This window comes from Phacochoerus africanus, chromosome 8 (genome assembly GCF_016906955.1).
Source record: "Phacochoerus africanus isolate WHEZ1 chromosome 8, ROS_Pafr_v1, whole genome shotgun sequence".
Lineage (NCBI taxonomy): Eukaryota > Metazoa > Chordata > Mammalia > Artiodactyla > Suidae > Phacochoerus > Phacochoerus africanus.
The window spans coordinates 115413689-115441645 of record NC_062551.1 but is presented as its reverse complement, the minus strand read 5'-3'; the positions used below and the strand labels follow the sequence as shown (position 1 = coordinate 115441645).

The 27957-nt window shown below is 40.9% G+C and overlaps 1 protein-coding gene across 2 annotated transcripts in view; it reads right to left on the bottom strand.

The window, feature by feature from the left end:
* The window catches only part of RNF125 (ring finger protein 125), a 45026-nt gene that overhangs the window by 11583 nt on the left and 5486 nt on the right, over positions 1–27957 (bottom strand). For both annotated transcript variants that reach the window (XM_047794063.1, XM_047794062.1), the window contains exons 2-4: positions 16855–17008; positions 12563–12657; positions 8127–8217 (exon numbers count right to left, since the gene is read on the bottom strand). In XM_047794063.1, the coding sequence (XP_047650019.1) occupies positions 8127–8217; positions 12563–12657; positions 16855–17008 (340 nt within the window). The remainder of the gene's footprint in view (positions 1–8126; positions 8218–12562; positions 12658–16854; positions 17009–27957) is intronic.

Sequence of the window (27957 nt, the reverse complement as noted above, 5' to 3'; positions counted from 1 at the left end):
TTCCTTCCTTTTGGCTGAGCCTGTGACATGTGGAAGTTCCTGGGCCAGGGATCCAACCCATGCCACAGCAGCTACCTGAGCCACTTCAGTGACACTAGATCCTTAACCCATTGTGCCACAAGAGAATTACTAGTTTTCCTGTGATGTCCTATTTTTCATATCACTACATCTTAACTATGTGCTAGGTTCTCTGCCAGGAGCTGGGCATGCAGTGTTGAATAAAGAAATTGAGCTCTACTGCTTCATGAACTTAGGAGGGACAGATAGACATAAAATGAATACACAATTGTGTATTCAAATTGTGATACTTAAAAAAAAAGGGGGAGAAAAGCAAGAGCTGAAATTAGTGTGTCAAAGAAGTGAGGAAGTGGGACTCGGTTGAGCTCTAAAGGATAAATAAGAGCCAACCAGTGAAAGAAAAAACTGGGCAGAGAGAAAAGCCAGAAAGTGTGGTTCTTACTGAAACATCTTCCCTTTATAAGATAAAATACTAAACTTCTCTTAGATTGGCCTCATAATTTGGTATGAAACATGGTGTTTGTGTCATTTGCTCCTTTTGAGTTCAGTAGACCACAGATAAATTTTTTCGAAAAATAAAACATGGAGGAGGAATATAATTACTGTATCAGAAAAAGAAACTGTTGACTTTTTTTAAAATCTTTTTACAACTGCACCTGTGGCATATGGAAGTTCCAGGGCTAGGAGTCAAATCAGAGCTACAGCTGCCAGCCTACCCTACAGCCACAGCAACACCATATCCTTAAACCACTGAGTTAGGCCAGGGATCAAACCTGCATCCTCATGGACTCGTTGGGTTCTCAACCCGCTGAGCCACAACAGGAACTCTATAAGCTGTTTTGACTTCTTAAGGCTACATTTGAAAAAAGTCAAAATTCCTTGATGATTTTAAGCTATTACCCCAGACTTGCACAACTCAGAAAGAAAAGATGAGTCGCTTGTGGTTTGATCTCTGAATTATCTAATTCTATCTAGAAGGCAACATCATTTGCCCAAATCTCTGCCAGGAAACATCTTACACCTGGTGAGTCAGATGATGTCACTGATCTTATCTGAAGGCAAAGCCAACAATCAGTCCTTTTTTTTTTTTTTTTGGTCTTTGTCCGGCTGTACCCATGGTACCATGGTATATGGAGGTTCCCAGGCTAGGGGTCAAATTGGAGCTATAGCCACTGGCCTACACCACAGCCACAGCACCTAGGCATCCGATCTGCATCTTCGACCCACACCACAGCTCATGGCAATGCTGAATCCTTAACCCATTGAGCAAGGCCAGGGATCTAACCTGCATCCTCATGGATGCCAGTCAGATTCATTTCCACTAAGCCACGATGGGAACTCCAGCAATCAGTCCTTTAAAGCAATAATTCCACACCAATTCAGAAGCAGCCTTAGACTCAGTTCTCCCCATCCAAGGATTCCATCATGGAGGTTTCACTCAAGTGTCCCCATGGGGGAATCCCTAAGCACTTGAAACCCAATCCTGCCCTAGTATTGACCTCTAGCCTTTTCATAACCTCAGTGTGTATCTGAATTCTAGAGGCGCTAGATCATTCAGAGTGGCATGTATCTGAAGTTTCTACTCAGCATCAAACACTAACCTAGGAAACCTAAAGTGACCACCTCTAGACAGCCCTTGTGTATTACAGAACCATGGCTTTTCTGAGCAATCTGGTCCTGCCTCAAGGACATGACAGTATCCTAGCCTTGTGGTAAAGTTTTATCACCTCACCTCCCCTACTCCTTCTAGCTCAGGCTCCCTGTGAGAGTACATGGCTTTCTCTGAGAAATTTCATGCCTTCATTTTTTTTTTTTTTAATCTTTTTGCCATTTTCTCGGGCCGCTCCTATGGCATATGGAGGTTCCCAGGCTAGGGGTTGAATCGGAGCTGTAGCTGCCGGCCTTCACCAGAGCCACAGCAACACTGGATCTGAGCCGCGTCTGCGACCTACACCACAGCTCACGGCAATGCCGGATCCTTAATCCACTGAGCAGGGCCAGGGATCGAACCCTCAACCTCATGGTTCCTAGTTGGATTTGTTAACCACTGCACCATGACGGGAACTCCTCATGCCCTGATTTTATATACCTGCAAAAGCGGCAGTAACCCACCATCAACACTTGACTCATTGACTACTACCCTGTGAAAAAGGCATCACCAACATCATCACCTCCATTTTACAAATGATGAAACAGAGGCAAAGACGTTAATGGGATTTTTGTACCAAAGCTTATCTCTTCCAAAGCCTAGGCTTTTAACTCTTAAATTCCACAGGCAATCTGATCCCACCATTCCTGGTTTATTTGTTTATTATGTTGGCTTTCTTCAGTGACCTCTAAATCATAGAAGACTCAGCTTTCATGGGCCACCTTCAATATGATGGCCAAAATGAACAGCATGTGGACTGGATTTCTGCTGCAGCAGGTACACAGTACCAATGGATGGACAAGTATGGGGTCTGCCCTGGAGTGACTGATGCTATAATGCAGCCAGCCCATGTCCAGAGGGCCTTGTGTTCATCCGGCCAGAGCAGTACCACAGACACTACTGGTCTGGGCTCAGACAGTCTTTTTGTTTTGTTTTGTTTTTTTCCCCCGATTTTTAGGGCTACACCCTCAGCATATGGAGCTTCCCAGGCTAGGTGTTGAATCAAAGCTGTAGCTGCTGGCCTACACCACAGCCACAGCAACGCCAGATCTGAGCCACATCTGTGACCTACACCACAGCTCACGGTAATGCCAAATCCCTAACCCACTGAGTGAGGCCAGGGATTGAACCTCATGGATCCTAGTCAGATTAATTTCTGCTGAGTCATGACGGGAACTCCCAGACAGCTTTGATAAAATCTCTTTCACACGGTTGCTAGGAGGAAACAAAGAGGCACCTAGAACTCAGTAAATGGTAGTCATTATTATGTCACCTTAATGCCTTCTTTAAGCTTCTTCTTCTTCTAGGCAGGTTCCCTAGGGACCTATCATAAAACACCTCCTTAGCCCAGTTCCTTCCAGGACAATCTCCCCTGGCTCCCCAACACATATCAAGCTCCTAGCTAGCCATTCCAAGACCAAACCTCTGAGCCATCAGCATGAATAACAGATACCTTTGACTATGCTATAGGGCTTTTATTTGGCCATGCCCATGACTTGTGAAAGTTCCTGGGCCAGGGATCAAACCCTTGCCACAACAGTAACCAGAGCTGCCGCAGTGACAACACCAGATCCCTAACCCACTCTGCCACAGGAGAACTCCATGTGGGGCTTTTCTCTTGAACTTGCCGGAAGAGCACAGGTGTTTATGCCCTGGAGTTAGATTATTAGGTTCAAATTGTAGCTGTTTACTTATCAGCTGTAAGACTTACCTAACTTCTCTGAGCCTTGGCTTATCATTTGTTAAAATGGAAATAATCATATCCATCTCATAGGATTGTTGTGAGGGCCATCTATATATCTATCTCTCTATCTGTCATCTACCTAATATAGTTACATTCAATCTCATACACTTTCTGGAAGGATTTAATGAAAAAATAAAAAGCCAGTAAAACTCAAATATAAGAAAATGGAGTTCCCTTTGTGGCTCAGTAGTAACAAATCTGACTAGTATCCATGAGGATGTGGGTTCAATCCCTGGCCTCGCTCAGTGGGTTAAGGATCTGGCATTGCTGTGAGCTGTGGTATAAGTTGCAGATGTGACTCAGAACTGGCATTGCTGTGGTTGTGGTGTAGGCTGGCAGCAGCTCTGATTTGACCCCTAGCCTGGGAATTTCCACATGCCACGAGTGTGGCCCTAAAAAAATTTTAAAAAACCAACAACAACTAAATTTATATATAAAAACCACACACACACATAACCATAAAACTAAAATAAGTCTTCAAGGTATCATTTTACATCTGTTAAGACTGGGTAGTTTTTTAAATAAATGTATCAAATTTTGGCCAGGTTAAGGTGAAAGTGGTTTACTCATAAATTGCCGACACAGATATAAATGGACTCAAACTTTATAGGATGCATTTCAAGAGTTAATAAAAGTTGCACTTTTGGTCCCAGAAATACCAACCTAAGGAACTTCCTCTCAGGAAAGAATCCTATAGAAAGAAAATTTTATTATTTTTATTTATTTTTTATTTTACTTTTATTTTTTGTCTTTTTTTTTGCCTTTTCTAGGGCCGCTCCCGTGGCATATGGAGGTTCCCAGGCTAGGGGTCGAATTGGAGCTGTAGACGCTGGCCTACGCCAGAGCCACAGCAATGCAGGATCTGAGCCACATCTGCGACCTATACCACAGCTCACGGCAACGCCGGATCCTTAACCCACTGAGCAAGGCCAGGGATCGAACCTGCAACCTCATGGTTCCCAGTCGGATTCATTAACCACAGAGCCATGTCAGGAACTCACATAAAACTTTAAATGTACAAGAATGCAAATTCAAATCTTAAAAACTGGCACCAGTCCAAATGTTCAAAAATAGTAAATGATAATATACCTATCATTATCCTGCTTTGCCTCACAACTATATAGAAATGAAAATTGTAAAAGACACCATCAAATTCCTGGAAGAGAACATAGGCAAAACATTCTCTGACATCAACCTTATGAATATTTTCTCAGGTCAGTCTCCCAAAGCAACAGAAATAAAAGCAAAAATAAACCAATGGGACCTAAGCAAACTGACAAGCTTTTGCACAGCAAAGGTAACCAAAAAACAAAAAGACAACTTACAGAATGGGAGAAAATAGTTTCAAATGATGCAACTGACAAGGGCTTAACCTCTAGAATATACAAGCAACTTATACAACTCAACAGCAAAAAAAGCCAACAACCCAATTGAAAAATGGACAAACGACCTGAATAGACATTTCTCCAAGGAAGATATGCAGATGACCAACAAGCACAGGAAAAAATGCTCAACATCACTGATTATTAGAGAAAGGCAAATCAAAACTACCATGAGATATCACCTCACACCAGTCAGAATGGCCATCATTAATAAGTCCACAAATAACAAATGCTGGAGGGGGTGTGGAGAAAAGGGAACCCTCCTGCACTGTTGGTGGGGATGTAAGCTGCTACAACCACTATGGAGAACAGTATGGAGGTACCTTAGAAATCTATACTTAGAACTACCATAGGATCCAGCAATCCCACTCTTGGGCATATATCTGGACAAAAGTTTCTTTAAAAAAGACACATGCACCCTCATGTTCATTGCAGCTCCATTTACAATAGCCGAGACATGGAAACAACCCAAATGTCCATTAACAGACTATTGGATTAGGAAGATGTGGTATATATACACAAAGAAATACTGCACTCAGCCATAAAAAAGAACAAAATAATGCCATTTGCAGTAACATGGATGGAACTAGAGACTCTCATACTGAGTGAAGTAAGTCAGAAAGAGAAAGACAAATACCATATGTTATCACTCATATCTGGTATCTAATATCCAGCAAATGAACCTTCCCACAGAAAAGAAAATCATAGACTTGGAGAATAGACCTGTGGTTGCCCGGGGGGGAGGGGGAGGGAGTGGGGGGATTGGGAGCTTGGGGTTAATGGATGCAAACTATTGTTTTTGGAATAGTTTTAGACAATGCAAACTATTGTCTAAATACTTACAACGCAGCACGACAATGGGAGAAAAAATTATGTATACATGTATGTGTAACTGGGTCCCCAGGCTGTACAGTGGTAAAAAAAATAAGGGTGTTGGGGGAAATAACAATTAAAAAAAAAAAACACCACACTGCAAAGTAGAACTAAAATGCCAGATTGAAAAGAAAATTGGCCACATTCATAATGGACCTAGGAAATGATAAGCAATATGTATATTTAATGTGTGAGCATATGGATCAATATTCAGACTATGAAATAAACAAGAGATTGATTAATAATAAAGATAAATGACTTTCAGCAACATGGACCTAGAAAATGGCACACTAAGTGAAGTCAGGCAGAGATAGATAAATATATATGATCCCTAATATGTGGAATCTAATAAAAATGATACAATATAACTCACAAAACAGAAACAAATTCAAAGATTTTGAAATGAAACATGTTTACCAGATGGAAAACACTGAGGGAGGAGGGATAAAGCAGGAGGTTGTGATTGCTGTATACATACTACTGTATATAAAACAGATGGGTAACAAGGACCTATTGCATCACACAGGGAAATTTACTCAATACTGTGTAATAACCTGTATGGGAAAAGAATCGAAAAGAAATGGATGTATGAATATGTATAGCTGATTTACTTTGCCGTATGCCTGAAATTAACATAACTTTGTAAGTCAACTACATTCCAATAAAATTAATATAAAACAAAAATAAATTAATAAATGTATGTTTGTAGACAAGTGAAAGAATAAACACAAGTGGAAATGCTTTTTGAAAAAGTAAAACATTTCTTACTTCCCAAACTGGAGTTGGTTTTTTTTGTCTTTTTTTGTCTTTTTGCCATTTTCTTGGGCCGCTTCTGCGGCATATGGAGGTTCCCAGGCTAGGGGTCCAATCGGAGCTATAGCCGCCCGCCTATGCCAGAGCCATGGCAACGCGGGATCCAAGCCTCATCTTCAACCTACACCACAGCTCACGGCAACGCTGGATCCTTAACCCACTGATAAAGGCCAGGGATCGAACCCACAACCTCATGGTTCCTACTCGGATTTGTTAACCACTGAGCCACGACAGGAACTCTAAACTGGAGTTTTTTTGATCACCATAAATTTTCTTTATCTGAGTACATACTAGTTCTTTAATACTCCATTTTAAAAAACTAAAACTAGATCTACCATATGATCATCCCAGTCCTGGGCATATACCCAGAGGAAACCATAATTTGAAAAGTACATACACCCCGCTGTTCATTGCAGCACTATTTACAATAGCCAAGACATGGAAGCAACCTAAATGTCCATCAACAGAAGAACAGAGAAAGAAGATGTGGAATATCTTCAATGGAATATTACCCCACCATAAAAAAGAATGAAATAATGCCATTAGCAGTAATATGGATGGACCTAAGGATTATCATACTGGAGTTCCTGTTGTGGCTCAGTGGGTTAAGAACCCAACTAGTATCCATGAGGATTCGGGTTCGATCCTTGGCCTCGCTCTGTGGGTTAAAGGATCCAGTGCTGCTGCAGGCTGCAGCATAGGTCGAAGAGCAAACTCAGATCTGGCATTGCTGTGACTGTGTCGTCCTAGGCCGGTGGCTACAGCTCTGATTCCACCCCTAGCCTGGGAACTTCCACATGCTGTGGACGAGGCACTAAAAAGACAAAAAAAAAAAATCATACTCAGTGAAGTAAGTCAGAGAAAAACAAATATCATATGATAACACTTATATGTGGACTCAAAAAAAAAGATACAAATGAACTTATTTACAAAACAAAGGGACTCATGGACTTTGAAAACAAATTTATGGTCACCAAAGGGACAGGTGGTGGGGGTTGGATTGGGGGTTTGGGATTTGCATGTGCACACTAATGTATACAGAATAAACAGGTCAATGGGGACCTCCTATACAGCATAGGGAACTCTCCTCAACATCCTGTGATAACCTATATGGAAAAGAATCTGAAAAAGAATGGATATGTGTATATGTACAAATGAATCACTTTGTTGTACAGCAGAAATTATCATAACATTGTAAATCAACTATATTTCAATAAAACTTTAAATAATTTTAAAAAATAAAAATGCAAACTCTTGAAAAAAGATAAATGACTTTCTACTTTTCATTTCTAGTATAGTGTCATGATAGCCCTATTTGCATTATTAAAAAGATATCTTTCACTTTGGACGTGACCACAGTTGGTATACCAAAGTTAGATCTTAAAACTGTGCATTTCGGATCTGCTTAGTTGATTATACCCATGACTATCTATAAGATATAATGCTGTTTAATTTCATAAATGAGTGATTGCACATGGATAATTCTTATCAGTTTCAACACTTTCAAATATTGTTAATGTCATAGAATCACCATAACCTTAACATAAATTATCCTTTATATCTATAAATAGAAGCCCATCAAATGGATTTTCTAATATGTATCAAATTTTCAGACATTCCAGATATATATAGTAACACAAATCCTCACCACAGGTCTCCTTTCTGATCTATGATGAGTAATGCAATGATCCAGCAAGCTGTCTTCATCCAATTCCCTCTGACAAAATGGACATATACACCTGGAAATGGCATAGAACATAAATATTACTGAAACTATTGATAATTAGACAGCAGTCACTTAACTAGAGGTTAAAAAAAAAAAAAGAATGCAGCAGAGTTCCCATTATGGCTTAGCAGGTTAAGGATCCAGTGTTGTAGAAAGCTGTGGCATAGGTTGCAGATGTGACTCAGATCTACTGCTGCCATGGCTGTGGTGCCGGCCTCAGCTGTGGCTGCGATTCAGCCCCTGGCCTGGGAACTTCCATATGCTGCAGTTGTGGCAGTAAAAAGTAAAAAAAAAAAAGAAAAGAGCATATATCCAGACAAAACTTTCCTTGAAAAAGACATATGTACCCGTATGTTCACTGCAGTACTATTCACAATAGCCAAGGCATGGAAACAAGCTAAATGTCCATCGACAGATGAACGGATTAAGAAGATATGGTATATATACACAATGGAATACTACTCAGCCATAAAAAGAACAAAATAATGCCATCTGCAGCAACATGGATGGCACTAGAGACTCATACTAAGTGAAGTCAAAAAGAGAAAGACAAATACCATAGAATGTCAATTATATCTGGAATCTAATACCCGGCACAAATGAACCTTTCCACAGAAAAGAAAATCATGGACATGGAGAACAGACTTGTGGTTGCCAAGGGGGAGGGGGAGGGAGTGGGATGGACTTGGAATCTGGGGTTAATAGATCCAAACTATTGCCTTTGAAATGGAAAAGCAGGAGTTCCCATCGTGGCGCAGTGGTTAACGAATCTGACTAGGAACCGTGAGGTTGCAGGTTCGGTCCCTGCCCTTGCTCAGTGGGTTAACGATCTGGCATTGCTGTGAGCTGTGGTGTAGGTTGCAGACCCGGCTCAGATCCTGCGTTGCTGTGGCTCTGGCGTAGGCTGGTGGCTACGGCTCCGTTTAGACCCCTAGCCTGGGAACCTCCATATGCTGTGGGAGCGGCCCAAGAAATAGCAAAAAGACAAAAAAAAAAAAAAAAAAAAAAAAGAAAAGCAATGAGATCCTACTGTATAGCACTGGGAACTATATCTAGTCACTTATGGTGGAGCATGATGGAGGATAATGTGAGAAAAAGAATGTATATATATGTGTGTGACTGGGTCACCTTGCTGTACAGTAGAAAATTGTAAAAAAATAAAAATTATTAAAATAAATAAAAGGAGGATCCCGCATTGCTATGGCTGTGGCGTAGGCCAGCAGCTACAGTTCCAATTATACCCCTAGCCTGGGAACCTCTATATGCCTCGGATGCGGCCCTAAAAAGACAAAAAGGCAAAAAGTAAAATAAAAATAAAAATAAATAATTTAAAAAATTTTAAAAATAAAATAAAAGGAACAAAGTGCAGCATCAACAAAAAGAAAAAGAAAAGAACATAGGTAGATCTAGTTTCTAGTCCTCACTCTTTCTGACTTGATATATATATCAAATATATATATATACACATTTTGGGGGGGCCACACCCAAGGCATATGGAAATTCCTGGGCCAGGGGTTAAATTCAAGCCACAGCTGTGACCTACACCACAAGTGCAAAAATGCTGGATCCTTAATCTACTGTGCTGGGCTGTGGATTGAACTTGTGCTGCTGCAGAGACAACACCGATCCTTAACCTGCTGTGCCACAGTGGGAACTCCCCAACTTGATATTCTTTTTTTTTTTCTTAGGGCCACACCTGTGGCATATGGAAGTTCCTAGCCTAGAGGCTGATTTGGAGCTGCAGCTGCCAGCCTATGTCATAGCCACAGCCACATGGGATCCAGCTACATCTGTGACCTACACCACTGCTTGTGGCAATGACAGATCCTTAACTCACTAAGCAAGGCCAGGGATTGAACCTGCATCCTCATGGATACTAGTCAGGATCTTAACACGCTGAGCCATGGTGGGAACTCCTGGACTTGATATTCTTAGTCTTGGTACTGACATTTTTGTTTTTATGAGAAATGTAAATATGTAAACTCACAGGGACAGAACAGAAACACAGTTAATAGACACTTGAAACACTTTAATCTCTTTGGAAGTAAAGTACAGTCTGAGCACCTCATTAAGGAGAAAGAGAGGCTCACACCAACCCCCTGTGCCTGGGTTACTTTTTCTGTCCCTTTCACTTCCTCCCTTTCCTAATTCAGGGAACATCTGATTTGGCTGGTACTTGTTCTCCAACTAGCATCTCTTAGGACACTGGGATATATGACTGCAGGTGTCAATTCACAGAAGCAGCATCCAGTGAAGAATTGAAAACAGCATGCAACCACCTTGTTAAATCTTTATGCACACCTAGATGTATCTGTCCCTGGCATCTGTACTGTCCAATGGAGTAGCCATTAACTGAATGTGTCTACCAGGCACTTGAAATGTGACTAGTCCAAATTGATATAGGCTGGAAGTATAAAATACACACTGATTTTGAAGGCTATACACACATACTTATGTATGTATACAAAATATATATATACACAGGAGTTCTTGTCATGGCTCAGCGGTTAAGGAACCTGATTAGCATCCATGAGGATGCAGGTTCAAGCCCTGGCCTCACTCAGAGGGTTATGGATCTGGCATTGGTGTGAGTTGCGGTGTAGGTCAAAGATGTGGCTCGGATCCTGCATTGCTGTGGCTGTGGCATAGGCCTGCAGCTACAGCTCCAATTTGACCCCTAGCCTGGGAAACTCCATATGCTGTGGGTGCAGCCCTAAAACAAACAAACAAACAAACAAACAAAAATATATATATACACACACACACACACACACACTATATATATATACTATATATATATTTTTACCTTTATATAAGCAAAATATCTCAACAACTTATATATTGATTACATGTTCAAAGGATAATATTCTGGCTACATTTGGGTAAAAAAAATATGTTAAAATTAATTTCACTTATTTCTTTTTACTTTTTGAGTATGGCTACTAGAGGATTTAAAGTTACACATATGTTCTGCATTATATTTCCATTAGACAGTGGTGCCTCAAATTCTTTTTTTTTCCTACTGTACAGCACAGGGAACTGTGTCTAATCTCTTTTGACAGAACATGATGGGAGATAACATGAGAAAAAAGAATGCATGTGTGTATGTATATATGTGTGTGTGTGTATATGTATGTATAGATATGTGTACACACACATATATATATGCATGTATATATGTATACACACACACATATATATGCATATATATATGTATACACACACACACATATATATATATACGCCTAGGTTACTTCAATGTACAGCCAAAATAGATACGACATTGTAAATCAACTACACTTTAATAAAAAAAATTTTTTTTATTCTTTTTTTTTTGGCCATGCCATGGCACTGGGAATTTCCCAGGCCAAGGATCAAGTGTGCACCACAGCAGCAACCTGGACAATGCTGGATCCTTAACCTTAACCTGCCAAGCCACCAAGGAGCTTTGCTTTTTTTTTTTTTTGCCTTTTTAGGGCCACACCCACGGCATATGGAGGTTCCCAGGCTAGGGGTTGAAGTGGAGCTATAGCTGCCGGCCTACGCCACAGCCACAACAATGCCAGATCCAAGCCGTGTCTGCAACCTATACCATAGCTCACGGCAATGCCGAACCCTTAACCTACTGAGTGAGGCCAGGGATCGAACCCACAACGTCATGGTTACTAGTCAGATTCATTTCTGCTGTGCTACAACAGGAACTCCAGAAACTCCATTTTTTTAAGGAAAAGAAAATTAATGATCAATATCTTCCACTATATCTACTACTCACCTCCACCCTTCTTCCAGCCTATAAGATTGCCCAGCAAACAGGTGTAGGATTCAGAATGCCTGCCCCAGGCCTGTTCTTTCCTGTTAGTCCATATCCTGATATGTCACTTCCTATCTTCCAGAGAGAAACCAACCACATGAGAGGGAATGAGCTGGGGACTGAGTGGTGGAGAAGAAAATGTGCAGACGAATAACCCCTTAACCATGACCTACTTTAGGAATCTATTAGTCACAAAACAGAGCCTAGCAGAAATCCAATGGTTCTGCTTTCTATTTTTGGATATTCCTTCATATAAACTTCTGAAGAAGTTTCCCCAGTCTTTCCCATGGTCAGTTGGGTCTCTCTATAGAAAGAGAGCAGTTTCCCTACAGAAAGAAAGCAGAAAGAGTATAATTCTTTCATAATTATTGCTATGAACAAATGACTACTAATAATAGGTATTACGGTCAGGAACCTAAACATTGTCTCATACATATTTTCACGATAAAAGAGCTAAGCTTAAAAAAAAAATTAAGCTTTCCACCCCATTAAATTCTTGATAAGCATATCAAATTCAGCATTAAACTATGCTGTTATTGAAACAAACCTTGTTGCTGTCTCCCCAAGTTCTTGAAGTGGTCCATACTTATCAATGTACTTTTGACATGTTCGTATGTGTGCCCTCATTTCGCTGAGGCAAACCTATATAAAAGCAGATTAAAATAAGCTCACTGTTGTAAAGGGGCTCACTTAAATCAATGAAGTCTTTTGTAACCCGGCTTTATTGCTTTCCGTATTTCAAATAAGGTCATCGCGTGGGGTCAGTTGATTAAAAGGACAGACTCATGATTATAGTACAACAAATTAAGCATTATCAAGAATAACACTATTTTAAAATTTCTTTAATACTTAGACCCAAAAGCTGAGTCCCTGCATTTAGTTCTTCCAAAAACTATGTTTTTTTTAAAGTGTCAAGATGTATATTAAATCAAATTTACTTTTTGAGGGTATTATTACCTAAATTGATGATGGAAAGAAGGAAGAAAGAAAAAGGGGAGAGAAAAAAGACCAAAAGGAAGAAAAGAAAAAAGGTAAAGACACAGAAAGAAAGAAAAACAAAGATTAAACAGAATAAATAGATGGATTTTAGAGATGTTCAGAGTAAGTAAAAGGAAACTCTGTGCTTCAGGAAAAGATATAAATACCATGGCTTTATAATACATCCAGCAGTAGAACATGAATTCACAATGCACAGTATACTTAATGGCCCCATTAAGAGCAAACATAAAAGACAGCTCTTGCAGTCCATTTTTATCAAGTCAGAATAAAGAGTCCTTGTTCTTCCAGATATACATTCAGAGATCCTAACCATGAGGGATCTGTTGCTAGATAACACATATTCTACTAAATGTGTCATTAGAAACTCTGATAAGATCTTGTGCTAAAGGAAGCTCTGTACAGCTGTGGTAAGGTGGCCGACCCACCCTGCTTCACTCTGCCCAAACTACGGAAGCTAAACCTCAAACACAAAATCTACTATGTTAAGAAAACAGTTATAACTGCTTCACAAAAGACAAAAATAAAAGAAATGGAAAACTAAGTACAAATCCTTGCTTTATAAATATCTAAAAAAATGTAAAAAGGACTGATCTAGGCAGCTGCCCTGAAACAGAATGTTTTACAGCCTCTAACACCCAACTTTGCACATCAGTGCTCTCTCCTCCCTTTATGACTTGTTTTTTTGGTCTTTTTAGGGCCTCACCCATGGCATATGGAAGTTCCCAGGCTAGGGGTCGAATCAGAGCTGTAGCTGCCAGCCTACACTATAGCCACAGCAATGAGGGATCTGAGCACATGTGTGACCTACACCACAGCTCACAGGCACGCCAGATCCTTAACCCACTGAGCAAGGCCAGGGATTCAATTTGGGTCTTGATGGATACTAGTCGCGTTAGTTACCGCTGAGCCACAAAGGGAACTCCCCCCTTATGACTTTTGTTAAAAGTTTCTTTCTGGATAAGCAATGAGGTCCTACTGTACAGCACAGGGAACTATTTTGGATCTCTTGGGATAGATCATGATGGAAGATAGTATGAGAAAAAGAATGTGTGTGTGTGTGTGTGTGTATATATATATATATGAATGACTGGGTCACTATGCTATACAGCAAAAATTGACTCAACACTGTAAATCAACTATACGCTAATAAAAAATAAATTTAATTTAAAAAAGTTTCTTTCTTCTTCTTTATATTTCATGATCAACAGAGAGATACATTCCTCATGTAACTTAGCAGTTTGGGGACTGTATCCTGACAAATGAATTGATGAATTCATAGAGTGTCTACTCAAGACATATAACTGTGAAAGCCAGAGTTCTCTTGTCGCCCAGTGGGTTAAGGATCCAGTGTTGCTGCAGCTGTGACGGAGGCTGAAGCTCTGGCTTAGATTCGATCCCTGGCCTGGGAACTTCCATATGCTGAAAAAAGAAAAGAAAGCCAAAAAATAGAAACTGTGAAAGTCACTGTCAAGAGGTGGCAGAAGAAGCATAAGCCATGCATTTGCACTAAAAGTGCTTATCATCAATGGAGGCAAAAGAAACAAAATAAAGACGTGTAGATGAGTAGTCAGGAAACTGATATTGGGGACTGGAATACTAAAGCCAGGCTCATGAAAAGGAGATCTGGCTTCAGTACCGAAGACTAGAAAAGTTTAAAATGGCTCTAGAAGGGAAGGCAGTATTCCTGGGGCAAGAGACAGATATGACATACCTCGGAATTCCCGTCGTGGTGCTGCGAAAATGAATCCAACTAGGAACCATGAAGTTTCGGGTTCGATCCCTGGCCTCGATCAGTGGGTGTAAGGATCTGGCGTTGCCGTGAGCTGTGGTGTAGGTCTCAGACGCGGCTCAGAGACCTTATGGCCTTGCTGTGGCTGTGGCTGCAGTGCAGGCCAGTGGCTACAGCTCCTATTCGACCCCGAGTCTGGGAACCTCCACATGCCACATGTGCGGCCCTAGAAAGCAAAAAAAAAAAAAAAAAAAAAAAAAGGACATACCTCAAAGGAAAGATCAAAATACTTGTGAACATCAGAAATGAGGGGTGGAAAAAGGGGCTCTTCACCCAGGATAACTGGGAGGATGCTCTTGTTGACAGACACCAAGGGTGGAAGAATTAGATGACAGACTGAAAATACGCTGTTTGATTTTGTGCATGGTGAATTTTACATTATGATGAAACATTAAAGTAAAAAAGCTATAACGATTATGAAGAATGTAAAAAGCTATTGATTTTGAGCATTTACCATGCTCCCTGGTGCTAAAAGCCACTCATGTTTTATTATTTACCTTTACAACCACCCTGCGACACAAATATCCTCTTTTCCCTCAATTTACAAAGACATGAACAAAAACTTAGATTAGTAACTTGTCCCAAATCACAGAGTAAGTGAGAGAATTAGTGTCTGATATCAGGATATCTTACTCCAAAGACCAATGTATAGATTCTGTAGTCAGGCAGCCATCAGTAGATGTTTGAGTCTTAAATAAATCTTCAAAAATGCATTGAATATTTATTATGTGCTAGTCACTGTTCAAAGCACTGGGCACACAGTTGTCAATAAAACAGACCCAAACCTTATCCTCATGGAATCTGCTGGGGATAATGGATAATGAACATTAAATTAAAAAAAATCATACAAGTATAATTATAAATGATGACATAAAGAAAGTACAGCATGCTAAGAGACAGTAAAACAGGCTATAATTTAGATGAACAATCAAGAAAGATTTTCTAAAGAAATTTAGATCTTCACTACGTGATCTTTCTTTTGACCTCTAGACTGGTAATATCGAAATAACCTCCCCTTAGCAGTTCAAATTTAATGTATCTAAAATTTAACTCAGTGTATCAAATTTAATGTATTAAAATTCTTCCCCGAGTCTGCTGCTCAAATCAGCACCTTCACCTACTCATCTCAGAAACTTAGGAGGCGGGTTTTTTTTTTTTTTTTTTCCTTTTTGGCCACACTTGTGGCATGCGGAAGTTCCTGGGTCAGGAATCAAACTCAAGCTGCAGCGTGACTCCTGAACCAAAGCAGTGACAACACCCTAACCCACTAGGCCACCAGGGAACTCCTTGGGAGGCATTTTTGATACCTCACTCTCACTCACCCTCATATCCAGTCAATTACCAATTTCCTTCAAGTCCTCTCCTAAAAACACTCAGAAATAATCTCTTTTGTTGTTTGCTATTGCCCTAACCTGGTTTCTTTACTACCTGCCCTAAAAGCCACTTGATTGGCTTTACCAACCCTACTTTCGTCCCCTTCAAAACATTTTCCATGCACTCGCTAGAGTGATATCTCAAAAATATAAACCTGATCAAAAGCTTATACTTCTCCTATGACTCACTACTGCACTGAAGATGAAATCTACAATCTTTGACACGGCTTGCAAGAGCTCACATGATCTAACCAGGCTAGTGTTGCATCAAGGGAGAAAATCCGCAATAAGGAGGAAGTGGTTAACAGAGATAAATACTACAGAGCCCAGAATGACATATGTGGAAATGTGCCACTGGATTTGCAAATAAAGCTATTCGCTGGGTGGGCTGCAATTGCATGGCAGGAATGGAGGCCAGGTAATAGAGGGTCATGGAGTAATGGGGAGAGAGGAAATGGAGGTGGTAGGTGAAAGTGTGTGTCTGAAAAATCAGGTGTCATGTGACTGTAGTCCTGCAGCCCATACGTATGAAATTGGGAGAAAGAGAAGAGGCTGAGATACTAAACTCTGGAAAGTCAGGGTAGCATGAGGTCAAAGGCATAGGTGAAAGGAGTGGCTGCCATCACCATTTTCTCAAAGGTCTAAGCCATTAACATGAGCAAAAGCAGGGTCACGTACCAGAGTGTCACACTCTGTGCAATTCTGGAACTCGGATTTCATTCTCTTGGCTACATCAGTTGCTGGAACGCCTTCTGAAGGAAGATATGCCCGGCAATAAGGACAGGTCCACTTATTGTTCTTTAGACTGGTAGCAATGCAGGAACGGCAGAATCTGCAGGAAACCAACCAAGAATACATCACTTTCCTTAACAGCACTAGGTGCTCATTTGTGGAAACTCTATTTTATTTTTTTATTTGGCTGCGCTGTCAGCAAGTGGATGTTTTCAGGCTAGGGACTGGACCCATGCCATAGCGGTGACCCAAGCCTCAGCAGTGAAAATGCCAGATCCTTAACCCACTGAGCCACCTGGGAACTCTTAGAAACTGTATTAAATGACACTTTGTATATTAAGAGCTGTTCTGCCACTTCCCCTTTTTCTTGCCATAGCAGCCTGATTTTGCTCTGCAGGAACCACATGTCATGTCTTAGATACAATCTGGTGAGACCTCATCTCAGTTGCCCACGACCTCCTGCTGAAGGCAGAGTGCCTGATGTCAGCCAGACTAAGTGAACCCTCTCTCTGGGAGATGACTTCTAAACAGAGTGACATAGGACTGATTCAGCGACAACTTGATGGGACTGTTCTGCTCTTTATTTAGAACCGCAGATCTGCCTGGGTTCCTACCCTTCCCTTCCTAGGGGTTTTTGGTAGTAATGTCATTATAAAATAATTTAAAACTCATCTGGGGAGTCCCCGTCGTGGCGCAGTGGTTGACGGATCCGACTAGGAACCATGAGGTTGTGGGTTCGATCTCTGCCCTTGCTCAGTGGGTTGACGATCCGGCGTTGCCGTGAGCTGTGGTGTAGGTTGCAGACACGGCTCGGATCCCGAGTTGCTGTGGCTCTGGTGTAGGCTGGCAGCTACAGCTCCAATTGGACCCCTAGCCTGGGAACCTCCATGTGCTGCGGGAGTGGCCCAAGAAATAGCAAAAAAAAGACAAAAAACAAAAAAAACCAAAAAACCTCATTTGTAGATGTTGAAAATTATCTAGTCAAAATTACCACTATTAGGAATGTCCTGCAAGTCAAGAAATATATTCTCTGGTTTACTTAAAGATGATCATGATAAAGCCTTAACATAATCAACAGAATTCAAAATCTTGACCTATTTGTAGGAGCCATTGAAGGCTAAGTGGCACAGAAGTAAAAGTGAGCATTTTTGGATAGGTTATACACATTGGCACGATCTGAGAGCTGCAAGTTTAAGTATACCATACATACTGAAAAGTCAGTCTATCATAGATATATTGTTCCATGAATTTATGTATGTATGTATGTCTTTGCTTTTTAGGACCATACCTGTGGCATACAGAAGTTTCCAGGCTAGGGGTGAATCTGAGCTGTAGCTGCCAGCCTAAGCTACAGCCACAGCAATGTGGGATCTGAGACATGTCTGTGACCTACACCACAGCTCATGGCAACACCAGATCCTTAACCCACTGAATGAGGCCAGGGATTGAACCTGTATCCTCATGGATACTAGTCAGGTTTGTAACCCACTGAGCCACAACGGGAACTCCTCCATGAAACAATGCAAATGAAATTCCCAAGTATATTAGCCATTGCTGACTCTTAAAAGTAGTCTCTTCTGCCTCTGTTACAAAATCCCTATATTGCACACAGAGCATGCTGACGTCTGCATTGTTCTTGAGGCATTTGCTTGCTGTTTATGCCTGCCCACCATCCACTTCCCCTTTTCTTGCCATAGCAGCCTGATTTTGCTCTGCAGGAACCACACATCATGTGTTAGATACAATCTAGTGGGACCTCATCCCAGTTGCCCACAACCTCCTGCTGAAGGCAGAGTGCCTGATGTCAGCCAGACTAAGTGGAGATGACTCCTAAACAGAGTGACATAAGGACCGATTCAGCGACAACTTGATGGGACTGTCCTGCTCTTTCTTTAGAACCCCAGATCTGCTGGGTTTCTACTCTTCTCTTCCTAGGGGTTTTTGGTATTAATATTGTTTGGTAACTTTATATTTTGATATAATTTCCTACTTGATACATGGTTCTTTTTTACTTACAAAATTTTAAAACACTTCCACATATCTTAATTCATTTAACCTTATCAAATGCCTAAGAAAGATCATTATTCCTTTATAGATGAGGAAACCAAGGAACATAAAGTTATTTTACTTTTGCAAGGTCACATCTATGGAGTCTGGACTTGGCTGGTCATTTTTGTCTTTTCCTTTTTAGGGCTGCACCTGTGGTATATGGAATTTCTGGGGCTAGGGGTCGAATTGGAGCTGCAGCTGCAGGCCTACACCACAACCACAGCAATATGGGATCTGAGCTGCATGTGAGCCGCATCTGCAGCCTAACAGCGAAACTTGTGGCAACACCGGATCCTTAACCCACTGAGTGAGGCTAGGGGTTGAACCCGAATCCTCACAGACACTATGTTGAAAACCCACAATATTTAAAAGTATTACCATGGAAAAGTACTGGATGCTACTGCAGCTCAAGTGTCACTTTATAGGGTGCAAAAACCAAACTGTAGAACTGCTTAGTTCAAAAGACCCGAGGTAAATACGCTCTCCTTAAAGGTATAGTTATCAAATCTAAGTCACGAGGGCTGTAGCATCTAACATCCCCTACCCTTTTATCTTGGCATGAAAAGTATAGAAGCAATCAAAAGTTTTGTGATTTGTCCAATCAGAATCCACACTGGGCTATTCAACTTTAGGTAAATTTATATTATATAATGGAGCACACAGACCAGACAACTCAAAATTAAAACCTTTTAGAAAGCAAAGTATACAAGTGTGTATATAGTATAAGTTTCTTGCAGGTTTGTAGACATATAAAAACATCCAGGGTAAAGAAAACAAGAACATTTACCTACCTGTTGGAGAAATAGGAACTGGAAAGAATGGTGTATGTGGTAGAAAAAGGGTATTTTCACTGTTGATTTTTAAGTTTCAACCATATGACCAAATTACCTACACAATAAACGATTCTTTTAAAAAGTTAATCACCTACAACCACTTGGGACAAATGGACTGGTAGTGTCTGTCTGATCAAACAAAACTAATAGGGGAGCCCTTGACTGGGCAATACCAAGCTCATGTATTTACTCAAGAGAGATTAAACAAACAAAAAAAAAAGTCCATTTGTACAAGAACATTCAGAAGGAATGTTTTCATATTAGCCCCAAACTGGAAATAACCCAGGTATCCATCCACAAGTAAATGCATAAACAAACTGGGGCACAGTCTTACAATGGAATACTACACAGTGATAAAAAAAGAACAAATAACTGATACAAGCAATAACATGGATGAAGCTCAAAGACATACTGAGTAAAGAAGCCAGACACATGAACTTAGCCACGAAAAAGAAACAGACTCATAGACTAGAGGACAGACTTGTGGTTGCCAAGGGCGAGGGGGGAGATAGAGGAGGGATGGACTGGGGGTTTGGGATTAGCAGATGCAAACTATTATGTATAGAATAGATAAACAACAAGGTCCTACTGTTTAGAACAGGGAACTCTATTCAATATCCTGTAATAAACCATAATGGAAAAGAATATGAAAAAGAATACATATATAACTGAATCACTTTACCGACCACCAGATACCAACATAATATTGTAAATCAACTATACTTCAATAAGATTAATTTTTTAAAAAAAGAAGATGGGAATTCTGTGGTGGCTCAGTGGGTTAAGGATCCAGCTTTGTCACTGCAGTGGTTTGAGTCACTGCTGTGGTTCAGGTTAGATCCCTGGCCTGGGAATTTCCCGGCCCAGGGAACTTCCATATGCTATGGGTGTGTCCAAAAAATAAAAATTAAAAGAAGCCAGTACATCCTGTGTAATTCCACTTTTCTGAAATTCTTAAATAGGCAAAACTGATCTATGATAGAAAAAAAATAACACAAAAATGAGTGCCCGTGGGGGTACATGAATGGGGATGAATGGGAAGGGGCAAGAAGAGACCATCTAAGGGAAATGAAACTATTCTATACCTTAGTATGTGGGTTTTGTTTTGTTTGGCCATGGTGTGCAGTGGCTTGATGTGGGATCTCAGTTCCCAGACCAGGGATTGAAGCCAGGCTGCAGTGGTGAAAGTGCTGAGTCCTAACCATTAAACCAACAGGGAACTCCCCCAAAACTATTCTGTATCTTTTTTTTCTTTGTTTTAGGGCTACACCTGAGGCACAGCAATGAGGGATCCAAGCTGAGTCTGAGACCTACACCACTGCTCATGTCAACGCCAGAACCTTAACCCACTGAGTGAGGCCAGGGATCTAACCTGCATCCTCATGGATGCTAGCCGGGTTCATTACCACTGAGCCAGATGGGAACTCCCAAGATTATTCTGTATCTTGATAGGGTTTGGACTAAACATTGGTCAAAGTTCAGCAAATGTTTTACCTAGGATGTATGCATTTCACTCTATGTGTAATTTACCTTTTAAAAATCCCATAAACAAATGGTGAACTCTGGTTAATATTATGCATGCTGATATGTACTGATTGTAATCTACTCTGAAATGTGTCAAAAAATAAGATGGATTGATGGGTGGGTAGGTATGTGATAAAGTGAGTGATAAAAGCAAACACGTCGGAGTTAATAACTGTGAAATACAGATAGTGGATATATGGGTGTTCACTGTACAATTCTTTCAATTTAGCTGTATGTTTGAAATTTTTCATGATAAAATGTTAATGGGAAATTCATCCCCTTACTGTGACTTACATTTTCTTTACTCTTAACAAAAACATAGTTGGAAAATTAGGAAGGGAAATGTTTGGTGTATGAGAGGCCTGAAAAAATTTTTTAAATTTTATTATTTATTTACTTTTTTTATTTATTTTTGGGCTCCATGTGTGGTATGTGGGAGTTCCTGGGCCAGGGATCAAACCCGTGCTGAAGTGGTGACCTGTGCGACAGCTGTGGTAGCAAGGTGGATCCTTAACCCTCTGCGCCACAAGGAAACTTCCCTGAATTTTTTTTTTTTTTTTTTTTTTTTTGCTTTTTAGGTCTACACCTGTGGCATATGGAGGTTCCCAGGCTAGGGGTTGAATCAGAGCTACAGCTGCTGGCCTACACCACAGCCACAGCAATGCCAGATCCGAGCCTCGTCTGCGTCCTACACCACAGCTCACGGCAACACTGGATCCTTAACCTGCTGATCGAGGCCAGGGTTCGAACCGTGTCCTCATACATACTAGTCGGATTCGTTAACCACTGAGCCATGACGGGAACTCCTGAAGAGAAAAACATTTAAAGAAATATTTTCTAAAGAGCATCCAAATTCAATGTGAGGAAAAGATTACTTTGCATTTATGATTATTTAAATATAAATAGCACAGAACAATTTGAAAGATAAAAGGCAGAAGGGACAAAATATAAGACTTTTATTTACTTATTTATTTTTGAAGTTCCTGTCATGGCTAAGCAGAAACGAATCTGAGGACACAAATTCGATCCCTGCTCTCAGTCAGTGGGTTAAGGATCCGGCGTTGCCATGATCTGTGGTGTAGGTCGCAGACGTGGCTCGGATTTGGTGTTGCTGTGGCCGTGGTAAAGGCCAGCAGCTACAGCTCTGATTCGACCCCCATCCTGGGAGCCTCCATATGCCACATGTGTGGCCCTAAAATAAAAAAAGGCCAAAAGAACCCCCCAACTTTTATTTTCAATTTTTTTTGGTCACTCCCGCAGCATGTGAAAATTCCTGGGCTAGGGATTGAATCCACACCACAGAGTAACAACACGTGGATCCTCAAACACTAAGCCACCAGGGAACTCCACACAAAACTTTTAAAAAATGAATTTGTGTGGCTTTTAGCAAAAACAGCTATTCCATGGTTATAATGAAGACTTTATAACAGAAAGCATAAAACTGCACAAATCTCCCCAGACCCAGCTATACAAGGAGGCATTCATTGGCAAAATTTTTGGTAATAGCTTATGGTTGCCAGCCAGTGTTGGACATGCCAGAGATGAAACCATGGCAGTACCTGAGGTCCCTGCCCTCAGAGTCCTAGAATGGGGAGACAGGAAATAGCAGGTAAGCAAATAGACCGGCAAAGAAGAAAAGTTCTGAGAAGAACGAACTGGTTGACAATAAAAGTAGTGGGTGGGTGGGCAGAGGGAGCAGTGAGATGGGTGGTCCCTGAGGTGACATTTGAAGGCACCCATCTTGGGAAGATCTGGGACTCGAGTTCCAAGATGAAGACAAAAAAAATAGGGACTATTTTGCTGAGGCAGCAGGGGGCCCCGGGGAGAGTAACTGGTGATGTCTGGGGCAGTATGCTAGAGGGACTGGTGATGTTTATGGTAGGAGACAAACCATAAAGCCAGAGCTAAGAGCGGTGTGTGGAGGGGGGTGGAGGGGGGTGCTGGAGGGTTTTAGTGGGAGAGTGAAATGACTTGATTTACGATAACACAGATCACCACTTCCCGTGTGAATGGATTAAGGAGGTACAAGAGCCACATCAAGAGTCCTGTGTTAGGTCCACTGTAAGAGCTGGTTCAAGACAGGATGGTGTCTCTGAGCAGCAACGTGGCAAGGGACAGTGTACGTGGACAGACAGATTTAGGATGGATTTTTGGAAGCAGAGGCAAAAGGAATTACAATACACCAAATGACAACAAATATATGCCCCCTCATGCTAAGTGAAAAAAGTCAAATACAAAAGACTATTTACTGTATGATTCCATAATTTAGTGGCAGAAAGTAGATGGGGCTACCTGGGGGTCAGGAATTTGGGGTGAGGACTAACTGCAAAGGATTTGAGAAACATTTTGTTTTTCTCAGTTTTAGATCTTTTTATTTTATTTTTTGAGGGGTGGGGGTGGGGGAAACTTGCACCTATGGCTTTAAAAAAATGAATTTGTGTGGCTTTTAGCACAAAAGGTGTAAAGGTTCCTGGTTCAGGGACAGAATCTGCACCACACCAGTGACCAAAGCCACAGTAGTGGCAGTGCTGGATCCTTAACCACCAGGCCACCAGGGAACTCTGGTCTTTTTTTTTTTTTTTAATTGAAGTTTAGTTGATTTACAGTGTTGTGTTCATTTTAGGTATACAGCAAAGTGATTGAGTTCATATATATATATTATATACACATACATACATATATATACACACACACATACATATATATATGTTCTTTTTCAGAGTCATTTCCATTATAGGTTATTACAAGGTATTAGATTTAGTTCTCTGTGCTATACAGTAGGTCCTTGTTGTTTATCTATTTTATATATAGTAGTGTGTATATGTTCAAGGGAACTTTTTAAGGTAATGGAATTAATTGTTCTAGATTTGTTTATGGTAGTAGTTATAGAATTGTATATAATTACCAAAATTCATCAGCTTGCACACTGCGTGTGAATTGTACTCTATCACCTCAATAAAGCTAAAAAACACAATACAACAGACAAAAAAAAAAATGCCCCAGCGAGTGACAGCAGGTTGGTAACAACAACACTGCATGAAGAAGATCACATATTCAGCACAGGACTATTTAGAATTTTGTATGCCTCCCTCCCACACAGCCCCAGGCACACAGTAGCTACTGAATACATGGTCAGTAGCTTGAAATAACTAAATCAGTTATGAGGAATGGGCCAAAGGAGAATTTTCTGGACAGGGCCCAATGTTCCCATTAATAAATAAGAGTGTTGTGTTCTTCTGGAAGAACCCAAGGGGTAAAAATGGACACAAACCCAAGGAGGTAAGGAATCCCTACTTGTCTGCCTCCCTCTCCCTCTCCACAAGGTGGCTGAGAAGGATGAATCACAACAGATGTGATCAGAATGAGGAGAATGTAGGTGAAAGATAGAAACTGAGACTGGAAGTCAACTGTATTTTTTTGGACTGGTTTAATGTTTTCAAAAATTCAGAATGAGTTGTCACTGCTTTAAAATCAGATTTCACACATGAACCCATATTTCTGGCTTCTCTTGAAAAGCTAGTCTCCTGTAACTGTGGACTCAGCTTCCCCGTGGCCATACCAGTCTATGCCCCTTCCTGCAGGAGCCCATCCTCCCACTCACAGCACTCACCACTTGCCTCCCCACTACTGAGCCTACAACTCGTCAGGAAATAAATCAGACACTAAATAATGATTCGAAGAACTTTAAAATCAGCTGGAAACAATTATCCCACTCTCATTGTGTATTTTAGTAACACTTTCCTGTTTCTCTAATTAACTGATTAGCAATAAAACATATAATGCAAAGGTGGGCGAGGTATTGCAGGGAAATGGGGAAAAGGTTGCTGAGAACACTGGGTAAAATTATGTCCGCAATCTTAAGAGGGAGAACCGTCCCTTAAGCATGGTAGAATTGAAGAGGAAAGGGGCCACAGTGGTCTTAGGGCTAGACAGGCAAAATAAGCAGCCGGAGGTGGTTCCCAAATGTGGTTCTGGAAAAAGCACTTGGCAACATGTGATTGGTCTAATTTTTTTTTTTGTCTGCCCCTTGGCACATGGATCAAATCGGAGGCCAAGCCACCATTGTGACCTACAGGATCCTTTAACCAACTGTGCCAGGCCAGGTGTGGAATTCGTGTCCTGGTGCTGCAGAGATACGGCCAATCCTGTTGTGCCACAGTGGGAACTCCTTTTTTTTTGCTGGCTGTGCTCCTGGCATGCTGAAGTTCCCAGATCAGGGGTCAAACCCACAACACAGCAGTGACGATGCCAGATCCTTAACCACTAGGCCACCAGGGAACTCCAGGTCTAAGATTTTCTTTATGTTTTCAACACTGGGCTGCCTCACTGTGGGTAGGCCGATAAGGAAGCTGAGTGAAAAGCTTGCTTGAAGAGCTTGAACATAGAATAAGGGGAGACGCTACTGTTATTCAAAGTGAAGATGGGAGTCTGGGGCTAAAATATTCCAATATAGGGTTGCTCTTGCATGCACACACACACACATGCACACACACACCCCAGTCTCCCTGTTCAGCAATGATGGATAGATCAGCATGGACAGGCCCAAGTGCAGCTATTCCCAGAGCACAGGCCCTCCCACCATGCCCTGCCCCTCAAAATTTCCATGTATTCAATTAGGTTCCGCTCAGAGTCCATCTGGGGAATCATTCAGCCTCCCCAAATTGACTCAGCATATCTTTACACTCCATTATGTGTTGATTTTTATATTTAACCCCCTAAGGGAAATTTTATTTCCTTTAATCTACAGTCTTACAAGGGTGCTTCTCCATAGCCCTCAAACACTGTCCTCAACTTGCTGTATCTTACTGTCAATTAAATAGGGTTCGCTGAGGCTGTACTTTTCAAACTTTAAAATGGACATAGGAGTTCCTGTCGTGGCGCAGCATAAATGAATCCGACTAGGAACTATGAGGTTTCGGGTTCAATCCCTGGCCTCGTTCAGTGGGTTAAGGATCTGGCAATGCCATGAGCTGTGGTGTAGGTCACAGATGCGGCTTAGATCTTGCGTTGCTGTGGCTGCAGCGGGGGCTCAGACTGGGAACCTCCATATGCGGACATAAATCACATGGGCATCTTGTTAAAATTCAGATTCCAATTTAGTGGATCTGAGACGGGGGCTGAGGTGCTACAGTGCTGCTGGTCCTGGGGCCAGCAGTCGGGTTCTACAGAGAATCATTGATAAAACTCAACCTGCTACATTATTTATGTTGTTTGTTAGAGAATACATAATTTAATAGATCACTAACATTTAATTTGCCTAGAACAATACTAATGTGGCTAAGTAAACACACAGCAGTCCAACCATTATATGAGGCAAATTTCAGGCCAGCTTAATTACATCTTTCTAAATTCCTCAGTAATACATAAATGAGTAACCGTATAAAAGGAAAGGAGTTAAAAAAATGTCGTGAAACTCCCAACTATTTCTCAAACTACTAGCATCCGCTGACTGGCACTGTGAAGTGGTCCCAAGAAGTGTTCACCAAAGTGGTCCAAACTTTGTCTTAGAGTCATTCATTAATTTAAAATATTTATTTAACACCTACTAAGTGCCAGACCTTAAAGGAGTGGCAACTAGGAGAGCAGCATTCCATGATTGGAGCAATTACCCTCAAGAGTTTTGGGTCTTGATAGTACAAAAGACCAATCATCCTATTTTAAGTGATATTTTACCCATTTATATTGGAAGGAGGAGGCATTCAACATAAATTTATCTTAGCATCAGGAGCCTGAATGGTTCATATTTAAACTGCAAAGTTTCATCTCAAAATCAAATCACGGGGCAACAGGTACATGATAAGATATTCAACATTGGTAATGATCAAGGAAATGCAAATCAAAACTTTGGAATGCAAATTGGTATAGCCACTGTGGAAAGTAGTATGGAAGTGTCTCAAAAAAACTAAAAATAGAACTACTGCATGACCTAGCAATTCCACTCCTGGGTACACATCTGAAAAAAACAAAACCACTAATTTGAAAAGATACATGCACTCTGATGTTTTACTGTTGCATTATTTACAATTGCCAAGATAGGAAAGCAACCTAAGTGTCCACTGACAGATGAATGGATAAAGATGTGGTCTATATGTGCAATGGAATACTACTCAGCCATAAAAAAGAATGAAATATTACAATCTGCAGCAACATGGATGGACTTGGAGGGCATTATGTTAAGTGAAGTAAGTCAGACAGAGAAAGACAAACGTATCATATTACTTATACTGGGAATCTAAAAAATACAACAAACTAGGGAATATAACAAAAAAGAAGCAGACTCAGAGATACAGAAAACAAACCAGTGATTACCAGTAGGGAGAGGGAAGGGGGAGAGGAGCACCATGAGGGTAGGGGATTAAGAGGCACAAACTTCTAGGTTTAAAATAAGCTACAAGAATATATTGTACAACATGGGGGATATAGTTAATATTTTATAATACCTATAGAATCTTTTTTTTTGTCTTTTGTCTTTTTTAAGGCCACACTTGCGGCATATGGAGGTTCCAAGGCTAGGGGTCTAATCGGAGCTGTAGCCACTGGCCTACACCTCAGCCACAGCAACACGGGATCCAAGCTGCATCTGTGACCTACACCACAGCTCATGGCAATGCTGGATCCTTAACCAACTAAGTGGGGCCAGGGA